Source organism: Dipteris shenzhenensis, chromosome 8 (genome assembly GCF_047967505.1).
Source record: "Dipteris shenzhenensis isolate YYH24624 ecotype China chromosome 8, Dip_SZ_1.0, whole genome shotgun sequence".
In the NCBI taxonomy this organism is placed as follows: domain Eukaryota; kingdom Viridiplantae; phylum Streptophyta; class Polypodiopsida; order Gleicheniales; family Dipteridaceae; genus Dipteris; species Dipteris shenzhenensis.
In genome coordinates this window covers 51,718,880-51,746,050 of record NC_141603.1, presented here as the reverse complement: position 1 = coordinate 51,746,050, position 27,171 = coordinate 51,718,880, and the positions used below count along the sequence as shown (strand labels likewise).

The window sequence follows — 27,171 nt, the reverse complement described above, 5'->3', positions numbered from 1 at the left end:
CATATGGAACAACATTAATATGAAAGCAGGAACATCTTTAGCATATTGCAGTGACTACTCCATCACATACATATATACACATAACTATCACTAAGCAGGGCCTTAGTCGTTTGCCACCTTGTTTTGGTATCCCCTATACGCACATTTGAAGGACTTACGCAATGAAGCTAAAACGCAAAGATTTTACGCCGGACGGCCCTGGATACGTGAAGGTAGATTATCGTGGTCGTAGTACCAGTATACGTGAAGGTAGATTATCGTGGTCGTAGTACCAGTTACGTACGCTCATATTTAATCGATATGGTTGTGATTACAGGTTGTACCCGAGCAAGCAGAAGATTTGTGGCACGCTTACAATTTAATATCCAAGGGAGATCGACTTTCTGCTGTAACTGTTAGGTGCCATCTCAGATCAAGCTTTTGTGCTGTTGTGAACATTGTCCAAAAATTTTCTTTCATCACCACACCTAGCAGAGTGTTACGTTTAGGGTGCGTCATTGGCAACTGCATCATCAAGGATTGCTTCGGTAGAATGGGTAGATATGCTGCCTTGGACGGACTCGAGAGTTTTTTAGTTTGTTTTTGTGGATATCCCCCCTTGAAGTAGTCTTCTGTAAAGTATAACGAAACAGTCAAGAGAAGAAGCTCAAGGCATAGATACATCATGCCGAGCATGGAAAACTGGTCGTAGTATACCACTCAAAAAGTCTGACCAAATGAAAAACTTGATAAGAACTAGGACAGTGGCTGAAAATGCCACATCGTGCTTGTGATGGTCTCGAAAAAAAAAAGCCGCCTCCACTCTCTCAGCAAAATCATCCTCATGGCTGAAGCAGACCTAGACCGAATAGCCATCACCGTGTGTACAATATATCTGTCCAGATATTGGCCTAGGTATGCGTTGGTGGATTTGAGTAATGTGATAGCATCGAATTCATCACAAGATCGTTTGCTCCCACATAGATGTGCTTAGGGTCTTAATTCCAAGTGCAATGTACTCAGTACAGAGCCTCTTCACAAGATCGTTTGCTCCCACATAGATGTGCCTAGGGTCTTAATTCCATTTGCAATGTACTCAGTACAGAGCCTCTTACGATCTTGGCTTGGCCATATGTAGCTTGAGAGTTGCATGTTTGATATCATCGGTGGAGGAGTGAGCTTGAAGGATGTTGGACAAGGTAGTCGTGGGAGGTCTAGTGTAGGCTGGTGGGGATGTCATAAACGGTGCATGCATAAGTGTGCCAGATTTCTGGATCTCTTAGACCTTTGCTTGAGAAAATTTTGCTTGAAGTCCTTGGAGTTATTAGTTAACATAATGCTTAGTAATTATTTCTTTTTTTGATAAAGTCTCTCTTCTTCCGAGACTCTCATTTGGTTTCTGCCTCAGTCGGGAGGTGTTGCTTGGTCTTGAGTTTGAGCTGACGGTGCAAGGCCTTATAGTCATCATCGTACTAGCTATTGTAGGGACTGAGCCAACGGGTGGTGGGCAGGTAGGTTTTGATGTTGACAGCGGCATCGTGTAGGGAGTGGGTGATAAGGGTGGCTGTATCCTCTAGTAGGGGGATACCTGAAGGTCCTCAAGCATAGTAGAAAGGTGGATGGCATAAGCAGGCACTAGTTTGTGTAAAGTGGATCCCTTGGAAAGTGGTGTAAGTGGGATGGGGTACGCTTAGTGATGCTACAAAATAAGCTCCAAGTCAGTGATGTGAGAGGCAAAGGCAGGGGGTCCCATGAGATAGTCATACATTGGACCCACTAGAAGAGGGCATTCTCTCTAGGCCATTATAGATGAGCAAATCATACATCTTGCCCATCTCCATGAAAGTATGCCCATATGAAGTGATTGGGGATGTCGGTGTGCGGAGACTTGGGAGATAGCTGCCTCATCTAAATCAGAGATTCAAACAACCAACTTTTGCTTTTTGTAATCATTATTCCACCATTGGTACCACTCCCCCAAATCAAGCCAGCCAAAAGGGGCTAACACTCCTTCAGCCTGCAGGGCCTTGAGGGGTTTCAGTGGGTGTAGGATGTGTGTGAACTAGGCTCCGATTTATAGGCCAGGAGGGGACTGATAGACTCCCCTACAAAACAAACCATCTGGGTTTGCAGACAGGGTCGCAGACAGGCTGACCCTGTCTGCAGTCTACCCGATCTGGTTCTGCTGACCTGCCTCTAGTTTGACGAATCTACTGCTCCACTGTTAGGCCTATAAATAGGCCCTGGCGGTCCTCTCTAGAGACCTCTAGATGCTGCAACGCAGCCTTGTATTGCTGCGTCTGCAGATCTGCTGTGACGCAGCCATTGATGCAGCCACCCCTGATCTAGGACCGTTTGCATCCTCCAGAGATGGCGCAATCAGCTTCCCTAGAGGTATTACTCCCTACCCTGTTCTATTGATCCCTTGGCCTCCTCATATGGGGGCTCACAGTGGGCACTGGGTTAGTGACCTTTCTAACGTCCCCTCTCAATGACTCAAATGCGGGCCAATGTCCGTGCACCGAATGAAATGCTCCAACTGCTCTTTGGGAAGAGCGTTTATGAAAATGTTGGAGATGTTATCTTTTGTTACACAGTAAGCAGCTCCACGATCTCGTCCTGAATCAACTTTTGAATGAAGTGGTACTGACCTCGATATGCTTTGTATGAGCTTGTTCTTTGCATCGCTATATATATGCATAGTTTTTTCCATACGTTACCATATGCATACATCGTACGAGTATGGAAGTATGATTGGAGTATGGTTCAGCCCCTAGGGCTGAAACATACGTGACCCTAATTTTACTCAAAAACATTTAGAAAAATATACATTGTACACATTACATTGACATAGAGCTACAAACTTTCAAATTCAAACTTCAGACTTCAAACTTGTATTAACATTAAAGTCATGATTCATGGAAGTTCAAATAGTCCAGCCTCGGCCCTCCAAAGACCAGAGTCATCTAAAATCTGGATTCTGACACATAGTGTTAATGATAGAGCAATGCTACACCAAACATCATGATCAAAGGTAGTAGGTAGTAGAAACTTGGAAGTAGGTACTACACCAAAACATCAAAGGCAAAACATCATAGAAGAAAAGGCTGCCACAGCCCGGAAATAAAGCTGAAAATTGAAATGCATCACGATTCACAACCGATGAGGCTCAAGCCTCAAGCTGCAGCCTGCATCCTCATCCTCATTCTCTTGCTCATCCTCATCCTTATCATCATCTGCATCAATGCCCTCCTCCTCCTTGAGACCATCCTTGAGGCCAACCATAGCCAAAGTCGGCCGACAGTGTATGGGGTACGGATTAGCAGTGTACAGATTAGAATGGTGCAAAAAAATGTGTTTCTACCACACCCAAAATAACAACAACAACAACAAAAACCCACCCCACCACCCCAAAACAAAATATGCCCCTTATTAAAAATTAAAAAAAAATTAAAAAAAAAACTCGTATGGAAGGCCGTACCTACGGACGTACGGATGGAGTGCGGAAAAACCATCCGTACGCATACGGATGCAACTATGTATATATGTATGGATGGAGTACGGACGTACGGATGGAGTGCGGAAAAACCATCCGTACGCATACGGATGCAACTATGTATATATGTATGCATGTATGTACACACACACACACACTCTCTCTCTCTCTCTCTTGCTTCATTATAAAATAAAGTCTACATTCATACTTGCTCCAAAATGTTCCTGGATTCATCTAGGTATATGTACATTCATAGTTGCTCCAAAATGGAGCAACTACTACTGGAAAAACTAGAAACAGTAATTAAACACTTCAAGCTGTGCCGTAGAAAGTGTTAGAGGTGACATCTCGTGTATCACTGAGTGAGGGCCTTGGTTGTGGGTTTGCCTGCCCATGTGAGGGAGAGTGGGGGCCTTGTTAGTGGGTTTGACTGCCCAGGAGAGGCAGAGGGGGATCACCACAATGGCTGCTCACCAGCACGTATGGGGAGGTGTACGGAGCAGGTGTGGGGGTGTATGGAGCCCATACCAGGCCGCCATCAATCCGCAACTGCTGCAAACACACCCAGGGAGCTGCGGGGTGATTTGTGCCTGCCCCGGGCCTGCTGTATAGCTGCCACCAGGCCGCCTTCATGGCGCCTAGGTGGGGTCACCCAGGCCCCTAACCGGGGTCACATGACCCGACCAGCTGGTCAGGTAGACCCGATCCTGGGTCAGCCCCTTGTCAGCCATCTCAGCCCCTCCAGTCAGTTGTCTAGGGCCCTATATACAGCCCCCCTGCCCCTTGTTGTTTCCATCTCAGTGTACAGCAATCTTGTCTTCTCTGTTTTCCAGTTCAGTCTTGTGAGTAGGTTGCTCTCTCACTCTCTCTCACCATTGTTGTTCAGTTCCGCTGAGCCAAAGGTTGGCTAAGAAGACCTGTGTTGTGGAGAGGACTTGGAACCAGCAAGCTACGAAGCCTTTTGGAGTTGTTCGAAGAGGAGAATAAGAAGTAAGAAGGTACGGGCTGTCGTTTGGAGCATAGAAAGGGCATATACTTTGAGGGTGTTTTTAGATCGGAGAGGTGGTGTGTGTGAAGGCCAGACTGATGGAGTTTGAAGGAAGAAGTCTCTTCAAGCCTCTCTACCTTATCTTTAGCTCTCCCTCCTCCTTTTCTTCCTTCATACCTCTTTCTCTTATCCTCCCCTTAACTTTCTCCGTTCATTCCACTTCTGTCCAAATGGCCTGACAGAAATGGCAGAAAATAAGGTGAGGGTTCCAATGTTACCCACATTCAAATAAGGTGAGGGTTCCAATGTTACCCACATTCCTTGTAGATCGTCAACTAGATAGGAACAACTATGTGTCATGATGGAGTCCATATTGCAGTCCTACGACTTTGCAGACTTCATCGAAGTGGGTGTCAAAACGGCCAGACCCCCTTGTAGAGAATTTAAGTATCCTAGATCAGGAGGAGGCCGAGACTTTGGCTCAGCTCTGGGACAGAGTCAACCCAAGGGTACGTTCTTTCATTTTTCTGAAGTGTACTTCTCAGATTATAAATCATGCAAAGCATATGATGGTAGCCAAAAGTATTTGGAAGCACTTGGCATCCTTATATAACAGGACTTTCCCCATGAAGAGGGTTTCTCTTGAAGTTTAGATGCGGGTGTTGGATCTTGCCAAGTCTTCATCAATGCGGGAGCATATGAATAAGCTTCAAGAACTTCTCCAGGAGGTTCTTCAAGCCCGGAAGGAGATTTCCTCTAAGACTTGGGAAGAATTGGTACTAATGGTGCTAGATTAGGAGGAGAGGTTTGAAAGTTCCTCCCATGGCGGTGGCTCCGATGGCAGCTCTGCAGAAGGGTAAAGATCGCCGGACCCTTGATATGAGGACCAAAGCAGAGAAGGAAGCACTCAAGGCAGAGCGCTCATGCAATCACTATGGCTAGAAAGGCCACTACTGGAGGAAATGCCCTCTATGGACAACCAATAAGGGTACTGGTTCCTCCTCTGCTGCCATAACTCTTGCCTTTGTTCGCGGGCTGCTCCAGATGATGTGAAATGAGGCCTGAGGCGTCTCCTTTTATAGGGGCTGAGCCCCTTGTCAAAGTGACCGACCAGCCAGCCCTAAATGGGTCGACTGGCTGGTTGGTTGGCAGCCCTAACCAACCAACTGGGCTGCTGTCAGGCGCCAAGGGAAGCCCCCATGGGCACATTATGGCCAGGTGGCTGGCCCACCATAGCCTCCACCTCTGCCTCTTCTGTCCTTCTGGTCCTGCCCTTGCTCAGGCCTGTTCCAGCCCTCAGAACCTGCTCCAACAGTTCCGTCATGCTGCTGTACTGCAGCCGTACCTTTGCTGATGTCACCTGCCATGTGTTGCCATGTTCAGGGCCTGTTTGCAGGCTCTGACCCTGCCCACTACCCTCTCCACTTGGCCCACCATGCAGGCGCCTCCAGTCCGGGATATCTCTCTCTCTTTGATTCTTTGCCCACATGGCAGCCATACTGCTGCTCATGTGTCAGTCTCTCAAACCCTAGGTTCACCCCCCATGCTCTCCTCATATGAGGGCTTACAGATGGGGAGGTGACCTTTCCAACAGTTGAATGTTAAGTCCACCCAGGCAATGTTTGTGGGGTACAATTCTCAGTCAATAGGTTACACAGGTTGTATGACCCTTCAAGACAGGAGATTATTCTCAGTGTTATCTTTGATGAACAGATTCCTTCTCCTATGATTGCTGCAGAGCCCCCTCTTATCACATGATAGTGGTGATGATCATGTTCCTCAACCTTCTCAGTTACTAGCAGGTGTTCCAGATCCGCAGACCAAGAGTGACCTGGGCAGTGATCCGGATGATTCCCCCCTTCCTCAAGCAGCAGGGGAAAGTTCAGGGTCCGGTTTTCAGAAAGTACCGTGATGGCTGATTGGAACTCTTCGTGACTCAACTCTTTGTGACTCAGGTGTCACAGATATCCCTTCTTCATGGCTTTGAGAAGAGGACGATCCATGTAGATCCCTTTGGAATAAGGAAAAGGTTCTGTGAGACCGTGGGAAAGCGAGCTTGTAATCTTGTCATCAATCTGAAAAACGAGCCACAAGACAGGTTCAAAAAAGGTGTAAGACTGTCTCACGTGGATGAGAGCAAGTGCAGCAAGCCGAAGAAGCAATATGCCTGGCAGCCTGCTTCAGATGTGGCGAACATAAGTTTTCCACCACGAAAGAATCTAATTCAGATGCCAAAAGTGATTTCCATGGTCCTTGATCCAATGCTGTGGAGGCAATAAGTGATAGGCCTTATTGGCAGAAAGATCCGCAAATGAAAAAGAAGATTAACGCACACACACACACACACATATGCATGCATATACCCCCCCCAAAAAAATACACACACACACACACACACACATGCATGCATGTGCCCACCTAGCATACCTATGCATGCATGTGCACACTCATACACCTTGGTGCAGCTTTTTTTGGCTCCATAGAGTGCTTAGCCTTTATAGACATTAAAGAGAATCATCCTGATCATCATCATTTGCCTTTTCTTAGATCTTTCAGGTAAACATGACAGATATTTCCATTTCCCCCTCGTATCTCTTGTCTTAAACATTCTTGAATGGTCTTGTCTGCAAACTAAAAATTACGTAGATAGCAAAGACAATGAATAGATCCTTCATATTGTTATACAACACCTTACACCTTAGAATCCTTGTTCTAGGAAGGTGCAACGGGAGACATCAACAGGAGCTAGAGAAGCAGAACGTGTTCGCACAAAACTGGAGGTCGAAGTGGAGGTAATGCATAGTAACTTCTTGCTAAGGACATCAGAGAATTCATTCGTAAACACGAAACCATAGATATATAATCTGCTTGCTGTCATGATTTTTGATGTGGACCAAGTTTTGGAATTCTAAATTTAATAGCAAACAACTGATTGATTTGATGCATTGGACGGCTTGTATTTTTCTTGCAAAATTTCAAGAGGACCTTAATTTTTGCAAAGCCCTTTTGCTTCAGGCAATTGAATATGACAATGTGGCTGCTGTCCTGCGCATTCGTGGCAAGAATGTTGCTGAAAATGAACACGTGAAGGTGTATGCCATGCTTTGCTCTCATTTATATGCATACTTCTTTGAGATCTGTGCATAAAAACCAGGTAATGCTAGTCTCCTCATTGTAAATATGTCTTGTGCAGCTAGGAGCGTATCACACATTAGAGATTGACCAGCAAAGGGCTTTTTCTCTGTCAAAGGTGATCTAGTATTTGATTAGTAGTACTAGAGAGTTTCTCATTTTATCAATTTTGATTATGGCTTATGCACGTTGTCTCTCCTCGCAGCATATTGGTCTTGTGTTTTGACTCGTGAATGATTTTTGGATCTGGCTTGAAGTACAAACCATGGAAGCTTGGCAGGGAAATATGGTTCTTGATGTAGCTGTAGACACGAATCATGATTGACAATGGACATTTGATTATGTTTCTTTTATTATTATTGTCACAGGTTCTCAAAATTATTTTGTATGTCTGCTGAATGCTTATTCGATGAATATTCTTGCTGCCCTCTCTCCTTAAGCTGCACTCCAATGCTTCCATGTCTCTCTTGGTTCTCTACTTTGCCCTTTCTGTCTTATGTTGTTTGGCTTTCATGCAATCTTCTGCTCTGGTATAGTTTTTCAAAATTTGGTCAACTGGTTTGCTTTCCTTTCCCTGTTTATCCATTTCTTCTTTCTCTTTCTCAAACTGTTTTATAGACTGTTGGTCTCCTGTGGATATCATTTCGTAAAGCCCCTTTTCTGGATTTAGGAGTTTCTTTGTTTTACCCATAGATGAAACATTGATGCCACTTGCTATAAATGCCTGTGGTGGACGCTCTATCTAATGCAGCTCTCCCACTCTTGGGGTTGTGATTCCACCTCCAGCTCCCTTGGCTAAGACTCCCAGGTTTCCCTGGCCTATCTCAGCAGCATCATAGCAGGCTGGTGAGATGCTTGTGATGGGCTTTTTGTTACCATTATGATATGAGGTGATTTCTTGCTTCTTGTGCGAGATTTGGTGAAACAAGTCTTTTATGAATTGAGGCAGCAAAGGAGGTTCCATCTTCTCACTCAGCTGGTATTACAAAGTCCGTTATGAGTTTCATTCTTGTCTCCATGGGTTTGCTGGTTTTCACATTTTCCCTGCCCTCCCAAGTGAGCAAGATACATTCATTGTTGTCTTATAAACTTAAGTACAGTCAGCGTGATTGATGACTATGTGGTTACATAGCTGAATTGGTACTGAAGTTACCAGCTGCAGCTGACAAATCCAGAGCTGAATGTGTTCAAACCTTAGGACAAACCATCATCTGAGTGGCGTCAAGGGGCCTGCTCTCTAGACTCACTGAAAATATTTAAAGGTATCTCGACAAATTTAGGTCAAAATATCGTTCTATGTGGAAATATGGTGATGGATCAGGATACCTGAAGTCTATTTGCAAAGGTCATACTGAAATAATGATGACATCTACTTAGATCAGTTGGCTTTTTCTTTTAAGCATCTCTAACTACATGAGAGAAGCACACACTATTTCTACACTACTGCCAATTTCACCCTCTCAGGTAATGCATGCTTTTATGGCACAGGACTATTGGGATTCGGTGGCAGTTGAGACATTGAGATTGGCCTGTGGTGAGCAGTTATTCAAGGCATATCTTAAGTTTTTGTGTATGATCATCAAAAAGCAAAGATACATAGAATGTTGACGCTGCTACTGACTTTTGCATTGCTGATGATTTTTGATACAGACCCTGCAGCAAGTGCCAATGTGGCTGCAGTGATGATGCAAGAAGGTCTAGCCTTTGTTTGCTTGGTTGGGCAGAGGTATGATTTCTTAGCTACTATGTTCGATCAACTTTGGATTGTGGTCGCTATCTGAATGCATGGGTATGTGCTTATATTCAAGCTAGGCTTAGTATCAAACCAGCTTTATGTATTTTATCAGTGTCACAACAACGAAGGCAAAGATTGAGACCTCAATACCTCGTAAGCATGGACCGGCTGTTGCAGGCTATGATAAGGTGCTAATGTTTCTTTTTAGGTGTGGCTAAACGTGCGAAACAGCTATGTTTTCTGTCATGCTTGTTTGGATATTTTGATGGTTTCACTGGTTTAAACTTTCAGGCAAGTTGACTAGGCATAATCATTCAGGTCCCATGTAGAATTTGAAGCCATTAGTGAACGAGTTAAATGATGAAATCATTCCCCCTTGCAGAGATAGATGATTGTAACGGCAAGCCTAAAGACCTTCATTGCAACAATTATAACTTCAAAGTACTCATCTATGATTAATCAATGTTACAACAGAGTCGCAGCTTCCACACTAAATGACAGATACCTATTCAAACACATTGTTGTCAACTGGAATATCCACTTCATGAATAATGTTTTATGGAGTAAACTTATTTGTCTAAGCATTGACAACACTCTAAAGGGCATTCATACAAAAGCTTTGGCCTGGTGTCTTCATGAAAATTACAATTCTGATTGTCCTAGTCGGGAGTCCTTGCTATGCATGATGGAGTCCAGAAGATTGTTGAGAAGAAGATCAACTACCTGTTGATCTAAGTCACACTTGATCTATACCTAGTCTTCAAATGTTTACTTACATTTTGACCGTCTCACATTCCAAGCCAGGAGCCTACTCAATTATCTTTTTTGACTGAGGCTTTCTAGTACTACCATCTTCATCAATGGTTTGCAAAGTCTTCTAGGATTCAACTGGTGTTTTTGAATTTATGAGAGCATGGATAATGTTATTCTTGATGCTCAAATTTATGAGTACGGACCTGTTGCCTCCTCATCTCAATTCTCACTTGGACGTTTTTCAATCCCATCACTAATACCCCACTTACTCGAATTTCTAGATGCATTGTTGTGCAAGCCTATAAACAATGCTTTGCACTCTCTGCCTCTGAAAAACAATGCTGACATAATAAGAGCTTGCGTATTGACTGTCATCAGATGTATATTGCAATGTCCCTATGCTGAATAAGTGAGAGTCCCTTCGAACATCTGCCCAATATGGCAAGGAGCATTCAAATCTTCCTGAGAAAGGCTTAAATCAATGCAGTAAGCATGGATGGCAACATCTGTATTCAGAACCAATTGAAGATTTACTTTGCCATTGCTCTTCACTCAAAGGATTTGAATAACTTTCTTCTTTGTTTTGAAGTTCCATAATTGAAGTATGGTTTAAATAAAGGTATACGGATCATATGCCTCATTGTTTCCAGTGTTAGGATGTTGGTTGTTTCTTATCTGCATAGCAGAATTATGCTTTTCTATCAGGCCATGTGCACTACTTCTTCATGCACTCTAGGGGTTCCCTAAATTGATTTCCAGTGTGAGTAGCTGAACTGGCAAGCAAAATTCTATCAATATCAACTGTTGGCAGTGTGAACAGAATTCTTGATTGCAAAGACCAATTTGTGTACCGCTTTGTATGTGGGAGCTTTTTGGCCTGTTACTGTCTGTTAAAAACTGTGGATACTGCATACTTATCATGTGGGGTGCCATACTTTGTGATCAGGCCCTAAATAAATTTTTGGAGAACGTACTACAGGTTGGTCTTAGCCTAATTTTCGTTTTTTGCACATTGGGTCTTGTTGCCACGACGAATCATTTTGTTTGTAATGTTGAGAGCTTCTTCACTCACTGCTTATTGCTACAGGCGGTGTTGAGACACATTGATTTTAACATTGTTCGGTGCCTCATCATTGCCAGCCCTGGATTCACAAAGGTTTACCACGTTATGATGCAGAATATGGTTTATGTTTGAGACATAGAGTTGTATAGTCTGGCTTCTGTTGAATCTTGGCAAACTTGTTGAAAAATTGTATGATTTCCTTGCTGTATAAAATTTCCTTTCTTGATGCAAGCATTGGCCCAGTATGGGATTCCAGGTGTCTGAGTGTGTGTGGTGTGTGGTGGGGGGGCATGCTTGTGTGCTGATATAGATGCCTGTGTTTGCGTGAGCTGGTACAGGACCAATTTTATAACTACATGCTTAGTGAAGCCACAAAGCGTGAGCTGAGGCAGATCATTGAGAATAAATCAAAGATTGTTCTTATTCATGCATCTTCTGGATACAAGTAAGATTTTGGCACGTCTTTTTTAATGGAATGTGAGTGTTAGGTATTCAACATAAGTATCTGCTGCTAGAGTACAAGTCTGCTTCATCTCTTGTGACCGCTAGGGTATGCGCTTTTTGTATGGGTAAATACTGAAGGGTTTCCGTTACATTTTTGTGCGTACTCTGCTCACACTTGCTAGCTTTTATCATGATCAAGTTCATCCTAGACCTTCAAACAAGTGGTTCAATTTCAGGCTGTGTTTCTGTGTATAATTTTCTGAATGCAAAAGTGGACACGTCACTTTCCAACATATACCCTTACATGCTGTTAACATAGGGAGAGATGCCAATATGCAGTATTGCTGAAGTTTTGGCTCAAAGCTATTTGAGTATCCTCTCTTTAATTCAATAATCCATACATCTTGCTTCTCTCTCTCTCTCTCTCTCTCTCTCTCTCTCTCTCCGCCCTTCTGCAGCTCCGCCCGGCCTCCCGCCCCTGCAGCTCCCCCGCCTGCCATCCTGCCTCTCCGCCCCTGCAGTTCCCCCACCCACCATCCTTCCTCCCGCTGCAGCACCCTCCACCCTGCAGCAACCTCCGCTGCTGCAGCTCCTCCGCCCGCTGCAGCACCCTTCGCCGCTGCACCTCCTGCCCCTGCCGCCCTTGCTGCTGCTGGCTGCTGCCTTTCCCGTCTGGCTGCCTCTTGCTGCTGCTCCCCACTGCCAGCCTGCCTCTTCGCCCCCGCCTAGGCCTCCCATTTGCACCCGCCTGCCTCCTGCACCGCCTCACAGCCCCTCCCTCCCGCCACGCCTCAGCCCCCCCTCGTGAGCAGCTCCCTCCTTCGCCTCTCCACCTTTCCACATTGCAGCTCCTTTTCTACAACTCCTCCCTCCCGCTGCTCTCTCCCACCCGCCTCCGACTATCCTACCTTCCTCGCCCTGGGTGTGCTTTCCGCCAAGGGGGGGAGCCTGTGCTCCTGCTCCCGCTCCCGATTGCGCACTAAAACCTGCATCAAGGGGACACGAATCAGTCGAAGGCGATGGGAAAAGCCGAGAAAGAGACGGATAAAGCCAAGAAAGAAGACAACAACAACAAAAAAAGACAACAGACACACCTAACACTTGAGGATGTGAACACGCACGTCAACCGAAGTGGACTCGGGGTTGATAGCAAAGCAAAGGTGGGGTCCACCTTCAGCCTCTATCTCTACTTTGACTTCAACCCCATTTTCAGTCTCAGTTCCAGCCTCAGCTCCCTCTATCTCTACTTCGGCTTCAGCCCCCGCTTCAGTTTCAGTTCCAGTCATAGTTGCATCCATACGCGTACGGATGGTTTTTCCGTACGTCACTCGTACGTCTGTCCGTACAGGTGGGGGGGGGGGGGTGGGGGTTTGTTTTGTGAGGTGTGTTTTTTAGGTGTGGTTTGGTTTTTTTGTTGTGTGTGTGTGTGGGGGGGGTGTTTTGTTTGGGAGGGGGGATCGATTTTGTGCTTGGCCAAAACCTTGGAAAACACCTTTTTAATCCGTACGTTGCTAATCTGTACTCCGTACACTGTTGGCTGACTTTGGCTGTGGTTGGCCTCAAGGATGGTCTCAAGGAGGAGGAGGAGGATGGCACTGATGCAGATGATGATGATGATGATGATGATGATGAGGATGAGGATGAGGATGAGGATGAGCAAGAGAATGAGGATGCAGGCTGCAGCTTGAGGCTTGAGCTTGATCGGTTGTGAATCGTGATGCATTTCAATTTTCAGCTTTATTTCCGGGCTGTGGCAGCCTTTTCTTCTATGATGTTTTGCCTTTGATGTTTTAGTGTAGTACCTACTTCCAAGTTTCTACTACCTACTACCTTTGATCATGATGTTTGGTGTAGTATTGATCTATCATTGACACTATGTATCAGAATCCAGATTCCAGATGACTCTGGTCTCTGGAGGGCCGAGGCTGGACTCTTTGAACTTCCATGAATCATGACTTTAATATTAATACAAGTTTGAAGTCTAAAGTTTCGACTTGAAAGTTTGTAGCTCTATGTGAATGTAATGTGTACAATGTATATCTTTCTTAATGTTTTTGAGTAAAATTAGGGTTACGTATGTTTCAGCCCTAGGGGCTGAACCATACTCCAATCATACTTGCATACTCGTATGACGTATGCGTATGGTAACGTATGGAAAAAAGTATGGTTCCAGTTCCAGTCTCAGCTCCCTCTACATCCTCACTTTCGACTTCAGCTCCCACTTCAGCACTAGTTTCAGCTATAGCCTCCACATCGCCCTACAACTACAACCACTATCAGTGACATACTCATGCGTGGCTGAGCACAGGATCGAGAGGGCATGGCGGGAGGGGAGAGACCCAACCGAGAGCAACCCCTGATCATACGGTTCCATGGCACTCAGGCACGACTTTTATGTCATCTTGCTTCAACATGTATCCACTTGCTTGGTACTATTTCTTTTTGTTTTTCAATAGTATGCTTATTAAGAAATGAAATGTTTTCTACTGTTTAGTTACGGACAATGGGGACTAGGTCTAGCATTTGAGGGTGGACCCCCCTTGCTTGGGGTTATGGGCATTAGTGACCCACAAGAGTGATGGTCTCTCTTTGAGAGGGACATCTGGAAACCACACCCCACCTGAGTACCCAAACATGGGACCAATCAAATGCACAGATTGCATACTGACCTAGGAACCATTCAAGAGAATGTTCCCTGAGCTTTGGGTGTGGGCCTGGCAGCATGCCAAGAGTAATGGAGATACAAGATAAGACGACAAATAAATGAGCTCAGTATGGCTCAATTATGACCTTAGAGTACGTCAATAGATAGTCCAAGCTGTTAGGAACCCGTGGGTGCGATCATAATTGAATTCTGACAACTTTGAAATTTTAGGGTTTTTGGGAGTGACATGTGGCAGACTGCCACATGGAATCTGAGCTGGCAGGTCAGTCCACCTGTCCCACACATGTGGCAGCATGCATGGCAAGTGGCAGGGCATGCAGGCCAAGTGTCTGGCCCCAAATCTGGTAGATTTAGGGCAGGTTGTGGGCTGTCCTCTTTGGGCCCACCAAAAATCTGGGACAAGTGTCCACCTTCCACTCTAAGCCTGGGCGGGGGGCTGAGCCTATAAAAGAAGGCCTCTCCCCTTCATTCCCTACATGAAAATTCGTCACTTTTCTTCTCCTTCCTTTTGGATGATGTAGCAGAACCTCTCCAGCTCCTTGAGTGCAGCCAGCTTCTCCCCAGGCCATTCTCTCACCTCAGCAGCACTTTCTCTCTCTACAACAGCACATGACAATATGATTTCAAAATATCAAATGCCATACCATTATACTTTTCTGTCTCGCAGTTCGATTGCGGATGGAAAGCGCTGGACATCTGCAGCTTAGTACCAAAATTATCAAACAAGGCTCGCCAAAAGTTAGACGTAAACTTGGAGTCCCTGTCGGATGTTATGGTCTTTGGCAACCCTCCAATGGGATACCAATACTTGATAAACAAACGAGCCACATCTTCAGCGTTGGCTGTTTGTTTGCAGGGAATTAGCATACAATATTTACTAAAGCGACAAACAATAGTAAGACATTGAGTATTACGCGTACCTGCGGATGTTGGAAGTGGTCCCACGAAATCCATACCTATGTCCTGGAAAGGACTGTCGGGGATTGGCAATGGCATAAGTAAGTCTATCGCTTTCAAGCCTTGACCTTTTGGCATATTTGACAATTATGCACATAGCCATATACGTCCTTCCGCATCTTTGGTCAATAGAAATAGCGCTCTAACTTCTCCAAAGTCCCGTTGATACCTCTGTGACCACCAGTAAGGGCGTCATGGGCATCATGAAGAAGCAACTGTCGTTTGTCTTTGAGTACACATAACCTTTTCTTATAGAAAAGCCAACTGTCCTCTAATGAGTAATGGCCTGGAGCAAGCGTCGTGGCTAACTGGAACTGTGTGCCAAACTTTGCTGACTCCGCGTACTGTGCCTTCGTGCTATCAAGATCCTTTCCTTTGATTTCGAGCACAGTGGCCTGCTCAATGGTCCGAATGGAACCTTTCCGACTGAGAGCGTCTGCAACGGGGTTGTTTTTGCCGAGAACGTACTCGATCATTCCCCCAAACTGCTGGAATATCTGACTCCACCACTGTTGCCGATCACTCCATTGCATACTAGGCATTGTCTGAAGCCACTTAAGGGCTTGGTGATCTGTCTTCACCGTGAAAGTCCATCCGTATAGGAAAGGCTTCCAAAGTTTTAATGCTTGGATGACACCGAGGAGCTCTCTATCATACACTGAATAGTTCTTTTCGACATTGTTAAGCTTTCTGCTGTAGTATGCCACGGGCCTATCTTCTTGCTGTAAAACTACCCCTATGGCAACATTGCTAGCGTCTGTGATTACCAGAAATGGATCATCTCAAGAGGCGATCTTCATAACTGGTGCTGTCGTGGCCGACCGTTGCAAATTGTGGAAGGCCTACAAAGCTTTGCCTATGAATTGAACTTTTTGTCTGCGTGTCTTTACCCCCTTGAGTAAATCTGTAAGAGGGGTTGCGTATGTTGAGAAACCCTCCATGTGCGAGCTGTATGCTTGACACAAACCCACAAAGGATCAGATTTCCTGGGCTGTCGTGGGGACAGCCCAACTTGTGATAGCTTGGATCTTCTCAGGGTCCAATCGAATCCCTTGAGCACTAATGATGTAGCCCAAATGAATTTCCAGCAATCCGAATTCACTTTTCTTTGCGTTGAGACATAGTTGGTTATCACGTAATAACTGTAGGGCACATCGCACATCCTTAATATGCTGCTTGGTTGTCGCAGAAAAGATAAGGATATCATCGAGAAAGATGAACAGGCGTTTCCCAATATACTCTGCGAATACCCGGGACATCATCTTGTTGAATGTTGGTGGTGCATTCTTCAGACCAAAGGGCATGACGACGAACTCGTAATGAGCTCGCTTAGTTCGGAAAGCTGTCTTTGGGATGTCAGCTTCAAAAATCTGAACTTGATGATAGCCACTCTTGAGGTCAATCTTTGAAAAAAATCTTGCACCATTGAGTCTTTCCAAGATGTACTCGATGCGGGCATAGGAAACTTGTTGCTTACCGTAAGCTTGTTGAGTGCTCTGTAGTCGACACATAGTCGTGCGGACTTATCTTTCTTTGCCACAAATAGAATGGGTGTAGCAAAAGGTGAAGAAGAAGGTCTAATAAACCCTGCGCACAGTAATTGAGACAATTGTTGCTCTAACTCTCCCTCCATAGACTTTGAAAGTCGATAAGGGAACTTACTTGGAGGTGTCGAGTCCGGAAGTAGATCGATGTGATGGTCTTCCGGTCGGTTGGGAGGTAGCTGGGGTGGCAGATCGTCCTGGAGCATGATGTCTTTGAACTCTTGGAGTAGATCCACCATTACTTGCCCCATCGGAGGAGCGGCTTGAAGTGCAGTGATCTGGCACTGGACATAGACAAGTGCACACATGGCACCCTTGCGGGCGGCGCGACCTGCTTGAATATGAGAGATTAATGGAATCCCTGGTATGCTCTGATCACCGCGTATCACGTCGAGCTTAGGTAAATCTTCCACAATTGTGAAGGTGTCCTATCGCCAATCAGGTGTCAGAACATGCTCACGGAACCACTGAATCCCGAGGATCATGTCGCACCCTATCAAAGGAGTCAATATAAAATCCCGCATAAACATGGCCTTCTGAACTGAAAAAGTAAACTGGATGGCCTTATGCGTGATGTGTGTGCGCAAGCTGGGTGTGAACCCGTCCACTGTAAGCTCGTGAGGTACCAAGGTGTACCTTACTATCTTGGCAAGCTGAGGGGAGATGGCATTGCATGGGAATGGCGTTCAAAGCAGGGAAGACGGCATTTGTAGCTGAGGATGGAGGCGGGGTTGGAAGAGCCAATACATTAGCGATGGACGAAGTAGGTGCTTTCGCAGCCTTTTCGGCAAGCCATTTCGAACAATCCTTCTTGCCATGCCCAGCGATGTGGTGGCAATGAAAGCAGCGATGTTCTTGGTGGTACCACTTCTGCTCGTCGGGCTGTAGATAGCCTCCCATAATACTCGCTTTAGCCTTCTCATCCGGAGTCATCTTTGGCTTGGACTCCTTTTTTTTACCAAAAGCCTAGCTGTCTTTCTTTTGGAACTGGTTGTCCTTCTTCTGATCCTTACCCGCTGTGTTGTTTGACTGCTGCGGGGCTTTGAAATCTTTCTGGACTTGCTTGGGCTTTCCTCCGTTCAGCATCATCTTCTGATTCTGTGCGAGAGTCAACGTCCGCTCGTAATCCGACGGGTCGAAGTTCCGAATGGTAAAACGTATGTTCGTGTCCAAACCTCGAATGGATTGCTTCATCTTGGCGCTCTCCGTTACGCCCAACTGTTGCGCCAGTGTGATGACCTTATTATTGTATGTCAACACAGGCAAACCATTCTGGGAGAGACGAGCGAACTTATCCTCCAGGTTAAGCATATATTGGGGTGGGAGAAAACGGGCTTTGAGGTCGGCCACAAAGGTTGCCCAAACGAAATTCGTCTTAAACGTTTTTGGGTCAGTATGCTTACCAGCTCAATGCTGCCACCAAGTCACCGCCTCACCTGTAAGATGAGGGGCTGCAAGGTGGACTTTATCTTGCTCATATTGAATCCGCGCTAACGGAAAATGAGCTACAAACTGATGAATAAATTGCAAAATTGCTTAATGGTCACACTTACCATCATACTTAACAAAATTTGGAGTGAACCGAGTGAGTGGTGTTACCTTTGTGATGGCGAAGCTGTGGCAGAGACGGCCGCTGTGCTCAAACTTGCCTGCATAACGGCTAACATATGTTTGTGTTGGAGAAGCATCGCCTCTCGGTCTAGCTTTTGTTGCCTCTCTGCGTGGGCGAGCTTTGCACGTCGCAGTGCCTCCTCATTTTTGCGTTCCTCACGCATCAACAAGAGCAGTTTTTCAAAATCTGTGGTTCCTCTTTCTTCTAGCGGCTTTTCTGCTTCTTTTTCCTCGAGACGTCGTTTTGTCTAGTCCAGCTGTCTTCTGCTTTCTTCTAGCTGGGATGAATGTTCTTCGAGTTGCTGTAGCAGGACCCGATTTTGCTCTAGAAGGTTTGCCATCACTTCTTGAGCATTTGGCGGAAGCGTATCTTGTTGGTAGTCTTTCTCCTCTTCAAAGTCTTCGCGGTTGAAATCTTTTCCTGACCCTTCCATGGCGCTTGATTGTGTGTCCTTTCCGGATCTCACCACAACCATACACTCGCAGTAGTCAAGCTGGATACAGACCGAAGCTCTGATACCAATGTAGCATGCAACGGTTATTGGATCGTGTAATTCACAGCAAGACCTTTAAACCTTTAGCGAGGAATAAGCGTTGTTTACCATAGAGAGAGAGAAAGGAGATGAGGGTAGAGAGAGAGTAGAGTTGACAACCGATTGGGTCCTTGTATCCACTGAGGGCCCCCCCCCCCCAATCAGGGGAGAATTTGCTTTATACTTGGAAACTGAGAAATACAAAGAACACTCTTCGGGAGAGCACGGAACGCGCTTCTGAAGAGCTCACTGTGCACACGTATAGCAGACCCAAGGACCTGAGAGGCAACGCCAACCAATACCGAGACCTTGATGCTGTCCACACTGACGATGTAGGACGCTTCTGCAAGGCAAGGAAGAGGCTTGTGCTGTCTACCGGAATGCAGGGTTACTGCATGAGTGAGAGAGTGAAAGCTAGAAGTGATAGATCCTATGAGAGAACTGAGAGATGACTGAAATATAGAGCTGAGAGGGAGCTGTGTAAACTGTAAAAGAGAGCTGAGAGACCTGAGGAAACAGTGTCCAAACCTCCGACTGTTGTGCTGCGTGGTCACCTTCAGATCAGGCTGAGCTGATGGCCAAGGGACTGAGGCTAGAGCAGGGCCACATCAGAACTGAAGGTAGGAGCAAACTGATTGAGAAAACAGGGCAGCCAAGGGGCCCTTTTATAGGGCTGGACTGAGCCAACCCAGTCTGTAAACAGACCGACTCAGTCTATTTTACAGACTGGCTGGCCTACAACCAGCCTATAAAAAGCCCTCCTTGGCTCATTTGCCAGGGGAGTTTTTGGGCAGCCTTTGCAGGCTGCCTTCCCTGCTTACCTGTCCAGCCTTTGGGGACCCTAAAGGGACTCCTAACCTAGGCTAAGACCTAAACTATAAGATGGAAACACTTAACCTACTGTTCTCCAATGGGTACTAGTGAACAAGAACTGACTACTGACTTGAACTAAGGCTGAGAGACTGACCTACGTAGCTTGTGCCTGACTGTCCCTGGACAAGGGCTCACAAAGGGGTCACATCATACGACAAAATCTCCTATTTGGGAACTATAATGCACGTGTCGATGTAGCCAGTGTGTCACCTTGCATCCAAGTGCAGGGGTGCATGTGACAAACTGTCATGCGAACATCATGAGCATCAGGATTATACTGACATGTAACCAAGAAAGCCCAATGCTGGTCTTGTGCAAAATTAGCTGACTCATGTCGATCTTTTGCACTAGGAGAACCAGATACTGCAACACTAGACTCCTTTTCAGATGCAATCCGCTTCCTACATTCAGAAATATCATGCCTAGGTTTCCTGCAATAGTTGCATCTCTTCTTCTTTTTGTTATCCCCTGAAGAAGAGGCACCATGAGAATGATCAGCATGTGAATGAGGGGGTTTACCAGCTGAAACCTTGCCTTTGCCTTTGGTTCTATGATGGGCAGCAAAGGCTTGATCACTAGCCATAGAAGCATTGTGATTTGCACGACTTTGCTCCTCCTGAAGGAGAAGAGCAACCAACTGGTCAAAAGAGAAATGATTGGTATTGCCACTTGCAACCAACCTCAATGTAGTAGAGCAAAGCCCTGTTAAGAATCAAGCAACCCATCAAGGGTACTAGAAACAAGCTGAGAATCAAGCATAATCTCATCAATATTGACCAATTGCTCTTTCAAATCCTTCACATTAGTAAGATAGGCATCCATGTTACCACCCTCTTCAAGCTTCGCAACCCTCGCCTCATTCCGCACTTGATACAAGGATGCAAGCTGATCCCATGCTTGCTTAGTTGTCTTGCAAGACCGAATATGAGGGATAATGACCCTTTTCAGTGAAAGACCCTTTTCACTGAAAGAGCAATCAAGTCATGTGCTTTGGCATCACGACCATCCCACTGAATCTGCTCCTGAGTAGGAGGCAAAGCATCTGTAGTAGAAGATGCAGCTGCTCTAGAAGTAGCATGAGACCCATCATTTAAAGAATTTGAAGCAGTACCTGTAGCACCAGAGGCGGTAGGTGTAGCACCAGAAGCTACATTTCGTGTAGGCCTGGCCTCAGAGCCTGAAACAATATGCCATAAATTCTTGGCAACCAACACATGCCCCATCATGTATGACCACATGGGGTAATTGGTGCCATCAAGCTTGTCATCAGTCCCAAGCATCCCAAAAAGATCATCGTCGCTGCTAGCCATAGTGCCAAAAATGCAAGGCAAAGGCACCAATCTGACAAAGCAAATGAGAGAAGGGCACTCTCCCAAAACCAAAAGCAAATTTCTGCACAAGCTTCAAAGCTTTTCAGTGCAAATGTGTGGCTGTCACAAGGGGTACCTGCAAATGATGTAGACCCAAAAATGCAGCAAAGAAAGAGCTCCAAATGCGAGCACAAATGATCAGCCTTGTAGGAGAAGTGAAAGAGACAGCAAATGGCAAATGAGAGGTCTGTGAGAAGCTGAAATATGATGTTTCAGCAAGAATAAATGCTCCCACAAGTGAGAAAACACCTCAAATTGATTGCAGCAGCAGCGAGGTGTGAGAAGCTTGTAGCCTGAGGTGTTAGAACAGCAAATGAGAGCAAAAGAGCTTCAGAAAAGGCCTCCAAACAGCAGCAACGAGCTCCAAACTCCAAAATCGGTGGCTGAAAGTGTTCAGAACAGCAGCTGCAGGGCTCCAGGTGCAAAACCAATGTTAACAGATGCTCCAGAAGCTAGCGGATCTCACACATGTGGAAGGCGGCTGCAGCAATCACTGAAAACAGCGCCGAAATCCGTACAGCTCCGTACCACGTTAAATGAGCATTAAATGCATCGTACATCCGTACAGCTCACACGTGTGAAAAAGGATGTAATAAATGCAGTGTACGGAATGGCACCAGGCTGGAACAAGTGGAAAACGCTGAGGAATCGCCGAAAAACAGCAACATTTGAGGCGTCTATGCTGGAGAAGCACCAGAGAGAGGTTTTCCGGCGATGGAATGGCTTGAAAATGTCTCAGGCAGCAGCAGGGTCTTGGAGAATGGGCCGACCAGCAAGAAGATGAGCCGAAATGCAAGAGAACAGGTCTCCAACAGAACTGGGTGGCTGGAAATGGCTGAGGGATGGAACCTTGACCTGCTCTGATACCACTGCTGGCTATGGCAATCAATGGAAGCTGAGAAATGAGTTGGAGAGAGCAAAAAACGAGCTGCTGTATGGAAAATGCTGCTACAATGAATGGAGGCTCAAGAGGGAGCCAATATGACAAAACCCTAGGGTTAAATGCCCTAATTGGACTAAGTAGCCTAATTGAACTAGGGGGTACATGAACTAATTGTACCAACGGTCCTAACTGACTGTAACTAGGCCTACAATGCACATACCAAGGAATAAGTGGCACCTATGGATAGCCCATAGAATGGCCTACAAACCCCCCTCCATGGATAGCCCATTTTCTGGTGTGGCCTTTAGCAGCCGGGGGGGGTGTCCACACTGCCATACCTTTTGAACCACTTGAACGTTGCATGAGTCCTCCAAGGGGGTCTCCTCCCCTTGTCTCCTAACCTGATCCGGTGGAGGAGAGGAGGGGTCCATATCCATCCATCTGCTTTCTTGCCTGCTTCCGTCCTCAAGCTGCATTCTTCTTTACATATGTCTCTTCTTTGATTCAAGACCGGGATCCAGGCCATATTTGGAAGAACATGGTGGTGGCAGTGAGGAGGATGCTTGGTGGCTCTTGCTGATGTGACCGTCATTCACCACCTTGCCCTACTCCTTGATGGGCAGGACTTGGCCAAACGACCAAGCTCTCTTCGCTGCAAATGGCAACCTATTGCTGTCAGTGTAGCCACGCCTTCCCCCGCTTTCCTTTCCTCCACCCCCCTAGCTCTTCCCCAGCCCTCCTCCTGCACACACCCCTCCCCTTCCCATTTCATTCTCCTCCTGCCGCTTCATAGGCGGGCTGCATCCCCCCTCTTTTCCTTTCTTCTCCCACCCCTCCCACTTTGCTGAAGGTCCAACTGGTAGTCACGGACCCTCCACCTTACCCTCAAGCATTTCTTGGCCCTTTCCGAAGGGCTTGTGCTCCAACGGGTGGAGGTTGCGGGGCTCCTAGGATAGTGTCATTGTTGTGGGCAAAGAGGGAGAGCGGAGGAGGCTGGAGGGCAGTGGGAGGAAGCTGGGGAAAGAGGCGGAAGCGGAAAGGGTGGCAAAGTAGGTTGAGGGAGATGGGGCTGCTTGGGAGCAGTTCAACTAGCAGGGAACCTTCGTGCTTTGTTATTGCTTGCTTCATGGGTCTTGTGGGTTGTGCTTGTTGTCTTAGAAATCTGTAGGTCTAGGGCTACTTTGTTTCAAGCTGCTGTTATCTCTTTGTGATTTGCTTGCTAGCAATCTGTTTCTTTGCTTGAATAGACATTCATTGAACGATGTTCTTAGTGCTGCTGTTGTCTCTTTGGGATTTTCTTGCTAGCAATCTGTTTTTTTACATTCATTGAACCATGTTCTTAGTTCTCTTTACTCATGAGTCTAATCGATTCAACGAGCAGGGAACCTTCTTGCTTTGTAATTGCTTGCTTCACGGGTCTTGTGGGTTGTGCTTGTTGTTTTAGAAATCTACAGTTGTAGGGCTACCTGTTTCAAGCTGCTGTTGTCTCTATCTTTGTGATTTGCTTGCTAACAATCTGTGTTTTTGCTTGAATAGACATTCATTGAAAGAAGTCCTTAGCTCTCCTTTAGCCATGAGTCTAATCATGGATACCAAGGCTGCAAAAGAGGTACTTTGAAAGTTTTTCTTTAAAGGTAGCATCTTTCAATTATCACTGAAGCTAAGCATAATTTATGGCTATGATTACAAGTCGTTTTGCTTATGGACCTTCTGTAGGGGTAGATTGAGCAGGTTTTAGGCTCATTAAGTTTAGAAATTCAGGGTTCATCACACTCACATTCCTGTTTTCATTTCATATTGCAGGTCAAAGCCCTGAAGGATTTCTTTGATATGCTCTCAAATGTAAGTTTTTGTAAACTCTCATTTTGACCTTCAACCCTTTTCACTTCGCTTAAATTAAAGAAAGTTTATCAAGTTTATCACCTTGGTCTCGGCCAGTTTTCTTTCATTAGTTGTTGGAATAGTGCTCAGAATAGTGCTCAGAGTAGAGGTTTTTCTGCTCTGCTAGTTTGATAAGCTTTGTGTGCAGTGGATTCTTTGCTCATGATACTTTCAAAAAGTTGTAAAATTGTTGTTTGAATCAATGCACAGCGTGCTGGGGGACAAGATGCTTGATAATAATTTGGCGACTGTGGCTAAATTGATTGTCCATTTTGTGCAGGATCCAGCAAGAGCAATCTATGGTCCAAAGGAAGTGGAAGTTGCGCATGACCGTCTTGCTATCCAGACCCTTCTACTTACAGACGAACTGTTTAGGTATAAGTTGAGCTGAAGTTAGCCTCAGGTTAAGGAGACATGGAAGATTATTCTTTTTCAAAAAATCATTCGTATTTCACCTAAGGTGAGAGGAAAAATGGAGAAGCCGTGCATTTGAAGGATATGGAAGGTGGCTGGATGTTTGAATATGATGGGGGATATTGCATGAGGTTAAGTTGGGTTTCTTTTGGCAGGAATGCCGATATCGTCAGTAGGCGACATTATGTCGATCTCGTCAATTCTATCAAGGAGAGTGGAGGAGACGTCCATATTTTCTCTTCCATGCACGTGTCTGGAGAACGTACTTTCTTTCACCTTGAACCTTGAAGAGCACACACGGTAGTACATTTACACTTACACTGAAGAAGATAAGTTTATTAGCACGAGCAAGAAACTGAAAATGCATTAAATCAACTGCAGTCATGTGGTTCTCTATGCTTTGAGCAGTGGGCGAGAGTAGCTTTATGTGGAAGATGGGTCAGTGAAGTCCCAAAGAGGAATTTTTCCATTCCTGTCTTTTCTTCTCAAAGAAGAAAATCCAAAAAGAAAAACTTCCAATAATCTGGTTGTTCTGTGAAGCTGCTTGAAGCAAAAATTTAAATACAACTCCAACTCTAACCATGACATCCCAATTGCACCTTATGAAAGGCCCCATGGTAGACTTTTGGTAAATAGATCTATTGTACAGGATTGAGTGCCTTTCTAGCTAACACAAATTTGTGGTCTACCAAGGAATTCAGCCTGCTCAAAGGCACTCTTTGAAGCAATGATATGATCAAGCGTGTAGAAATCTATGTTACCCTGAAATTGGCAAAATATTCTCTTCCATGGCTCTATCTTCGGCTTCACTCTTCAGGATGTCACTTCAATTTGATATTCCATTTTTTGGATTAGGGACTCCCATATTGGGAATACTCTGCATCTAGGCAGGCTTTTGTTTTCATAGTAGTACTAGAAACAGGAGACTATTCTGGTGAGGCAGACCTTTCCAGTGATGGAGGATCAATTAACTATCCAGATGCTCATTGGAAATACCATTGATCCATTGGCAACAAAAATAATATTTATTGCATTCTCTGCCTTACGTAGCATAGAGGCACGGCAATGGGCACTTGGTTAGAGAGGATGGGCAGGGTCTTATTTGCTAGTGTGCTTTTCGGATGCAGTGAGTGTTAAACGTTAAGTATGGTCTTGTACTCAGCCTAGACTCATTTGAAGGTGGCTTTAATTTGAAGTCTCTGTTTACTATCAAATCCTTTGTGGTCAAGAGCCCTTCATGCTTACTCATCCACTACTGAGGCTCAAACAGCTGATTGAATTTTTAATGCTCCCTTTCACCTCTGACATTCTCCATACCACAATCTGATGCATACTACTCTCTTATCCCCTCTCTTTCAGTCTGGGAGACTATGAGGAGTATCATGCTAGAGGATCCTGGCTGTGTTGGCGGTGATATGGAGGTATAAAAGCCCTATGGAGTCACTGGGACTGGTGATGTAGTGACTCGCAGTCCACAAGAAACCATGTTGGGAGGCTTGATTCCAAGCCTAAATAAGGAAAACTTGTGCTCTCTACATTCCATCCCACGGAAGCCCTTTCATTTTTTGGCTGTAGTTTTTCTAGCCTCTTGCTGGATGCTTGGAACGCAGCTTGAGCAAGATTTACCGACTCTGTTGATGTAAACACTGAGTAGTTTTGCACTTTATCTCTGCTGAACTTTCCAGTTCATGGGCTCATTGTTTATCCACAATCTTGTGAGAGATTGAATGATCCTGCCAACAACAGGCAGACCCTTTTTCTAACAATCATGCCGTTCATTGTCATATAATCATGTTGTATAGAGCTCTCTCTCTCTCTCTCTCTCTCTCTCTCTCTCTCTCTCTCTGTGCATCCTTTATGTAATCATATTTCTAACATAAGCTACCTATGTACTTTCTGGATTTCGCTGACAAGTCCCAGTCATAAATGCCATCTAGAAAGTCTTTACAATTCATATCGTTGTGCATCATCAGTGTTCAAGCTAATTGGCTTTTTCTTTTTTTATTTGCATGTCTTACTAGTATCCCTTGACAATAGGAAGGCTTCTTTGCATTCCTCTTCAGCTTCTATGCCCCTTACAGAATTTTTTAATATTATTATTTTTAAACAAGCATAAAAACTGCAGTCCCCTTCAGCTTTCTAGGCCCCTTCCAACCTACGCATCAACATAATGTGGGTACTACGTTGATGTAAAGAATTGCTCCATCATGGGTATTTTTGTAACTATTTTACACATCAATAGAGCTACAAATTTTATTCAACTTATGCAGAACCAGGAGTTGTGCCTAACGACTTGAGACTATGGTATTAAGAGCGGCAGTGCATTTTGAAAGGTCTTGCTTTATGTTGTGGTTTGATGTCTAGGTCACATTGTGAATCTGTCAGAGATTAAATACATTTTCTTTGATCGTGCAGAGCTTGTACAACTTTCAGGGATAGCTGCTATACTACGATTTCCATTACCAGACCTGGAAGACATGGATTTATAAAAGATTGATTGGTAACAGGGTGGTGCTTTCTGTAAGCATCAGACAAATGTCATATGTACATAGGATTCTCATTATCAGAAGATAAAGCAAAAACAAATTGATTTACGGTTCCTTTAATACTTCTGCACATGTATCAGTGTCTGTAATCTATGCAAATTCAGTTTGAGTTGCAACCATATAATGTTGGTACACGCTCTTCCATTTCACATAATAACATTTTTTGAAAGAATACTTCTTGTACCGATTGAGAATCGACAGACCCAGTATAGCTTTCCAACGGACAATGGCTAACGTCGTCCATAGCTTATCAGCGCAATGCATGTTTGACGATGTGTTCAAGGACTCAAGATAAACTTTACAA

The 27,171-nt window shown here is 45.2% G+C and overlaps 1 protein-coding gene across 1 annotated transcript; it reads left to right on the top strand.

Annotated features, from left to right (window-relative positions):
* PEL1 (Eukaryotic release factor 1 (eRF1) family protein) lies at positions 1-27,171 on the top strand. The gene is made up of 16 exons (XM_087377956.1): positions 1-212; positions 317-399; positions 7,180-7,255; positions 7,479-7,553; positions 7,657-7,713; positions 9,084-9,129; positions 9,246-9,321; positions 9,443-9,518; positions 11,030-11,062; positions 11,171-11,239; positions 11,485-11,591; positions 23,563-23,635; positions 23,830-23,868; positions 24,188-24,282; positions 24,477-24,583; positions 26,737-27,171. Exons 1-16 carry the CDS (start codon positions 162-164, stop codon positions 26,808-26,810), a joined length of 1,137 nt encoding a protein of 378 aa, XP_087234082.1. The 5' UTR covers positions 1-161; the 3' UTR covers positions 26,811-27,171.

What these genes read in the sequence shown, in the direction of transcription:
- PEL1 (XM_087377956.1), top strand. Translation starts at nt 162, where the DNA reads ATGAAGCTAAAACGCAAAGATTTTACGCCGGACGGCCCTGGATACGTG. An exon ending in CTGAAAATGAACACGTGAAG is followed by an intron (nt 7,554 to 7,656) that starts GTGTATGCCATG and finishes TGTCTTGTGCAG; the next exon opens with CTAGGAGCGTATCACACATT. An exon ending in GTTTGCTTGGTTGGGCAGAG is followed by an intron (nt 9,322 to 9,442) that starts GTATGATTTCTT and finishes GTATTTTATCAG; the next exon opens with TGTCACAACAACGAAGGCAA.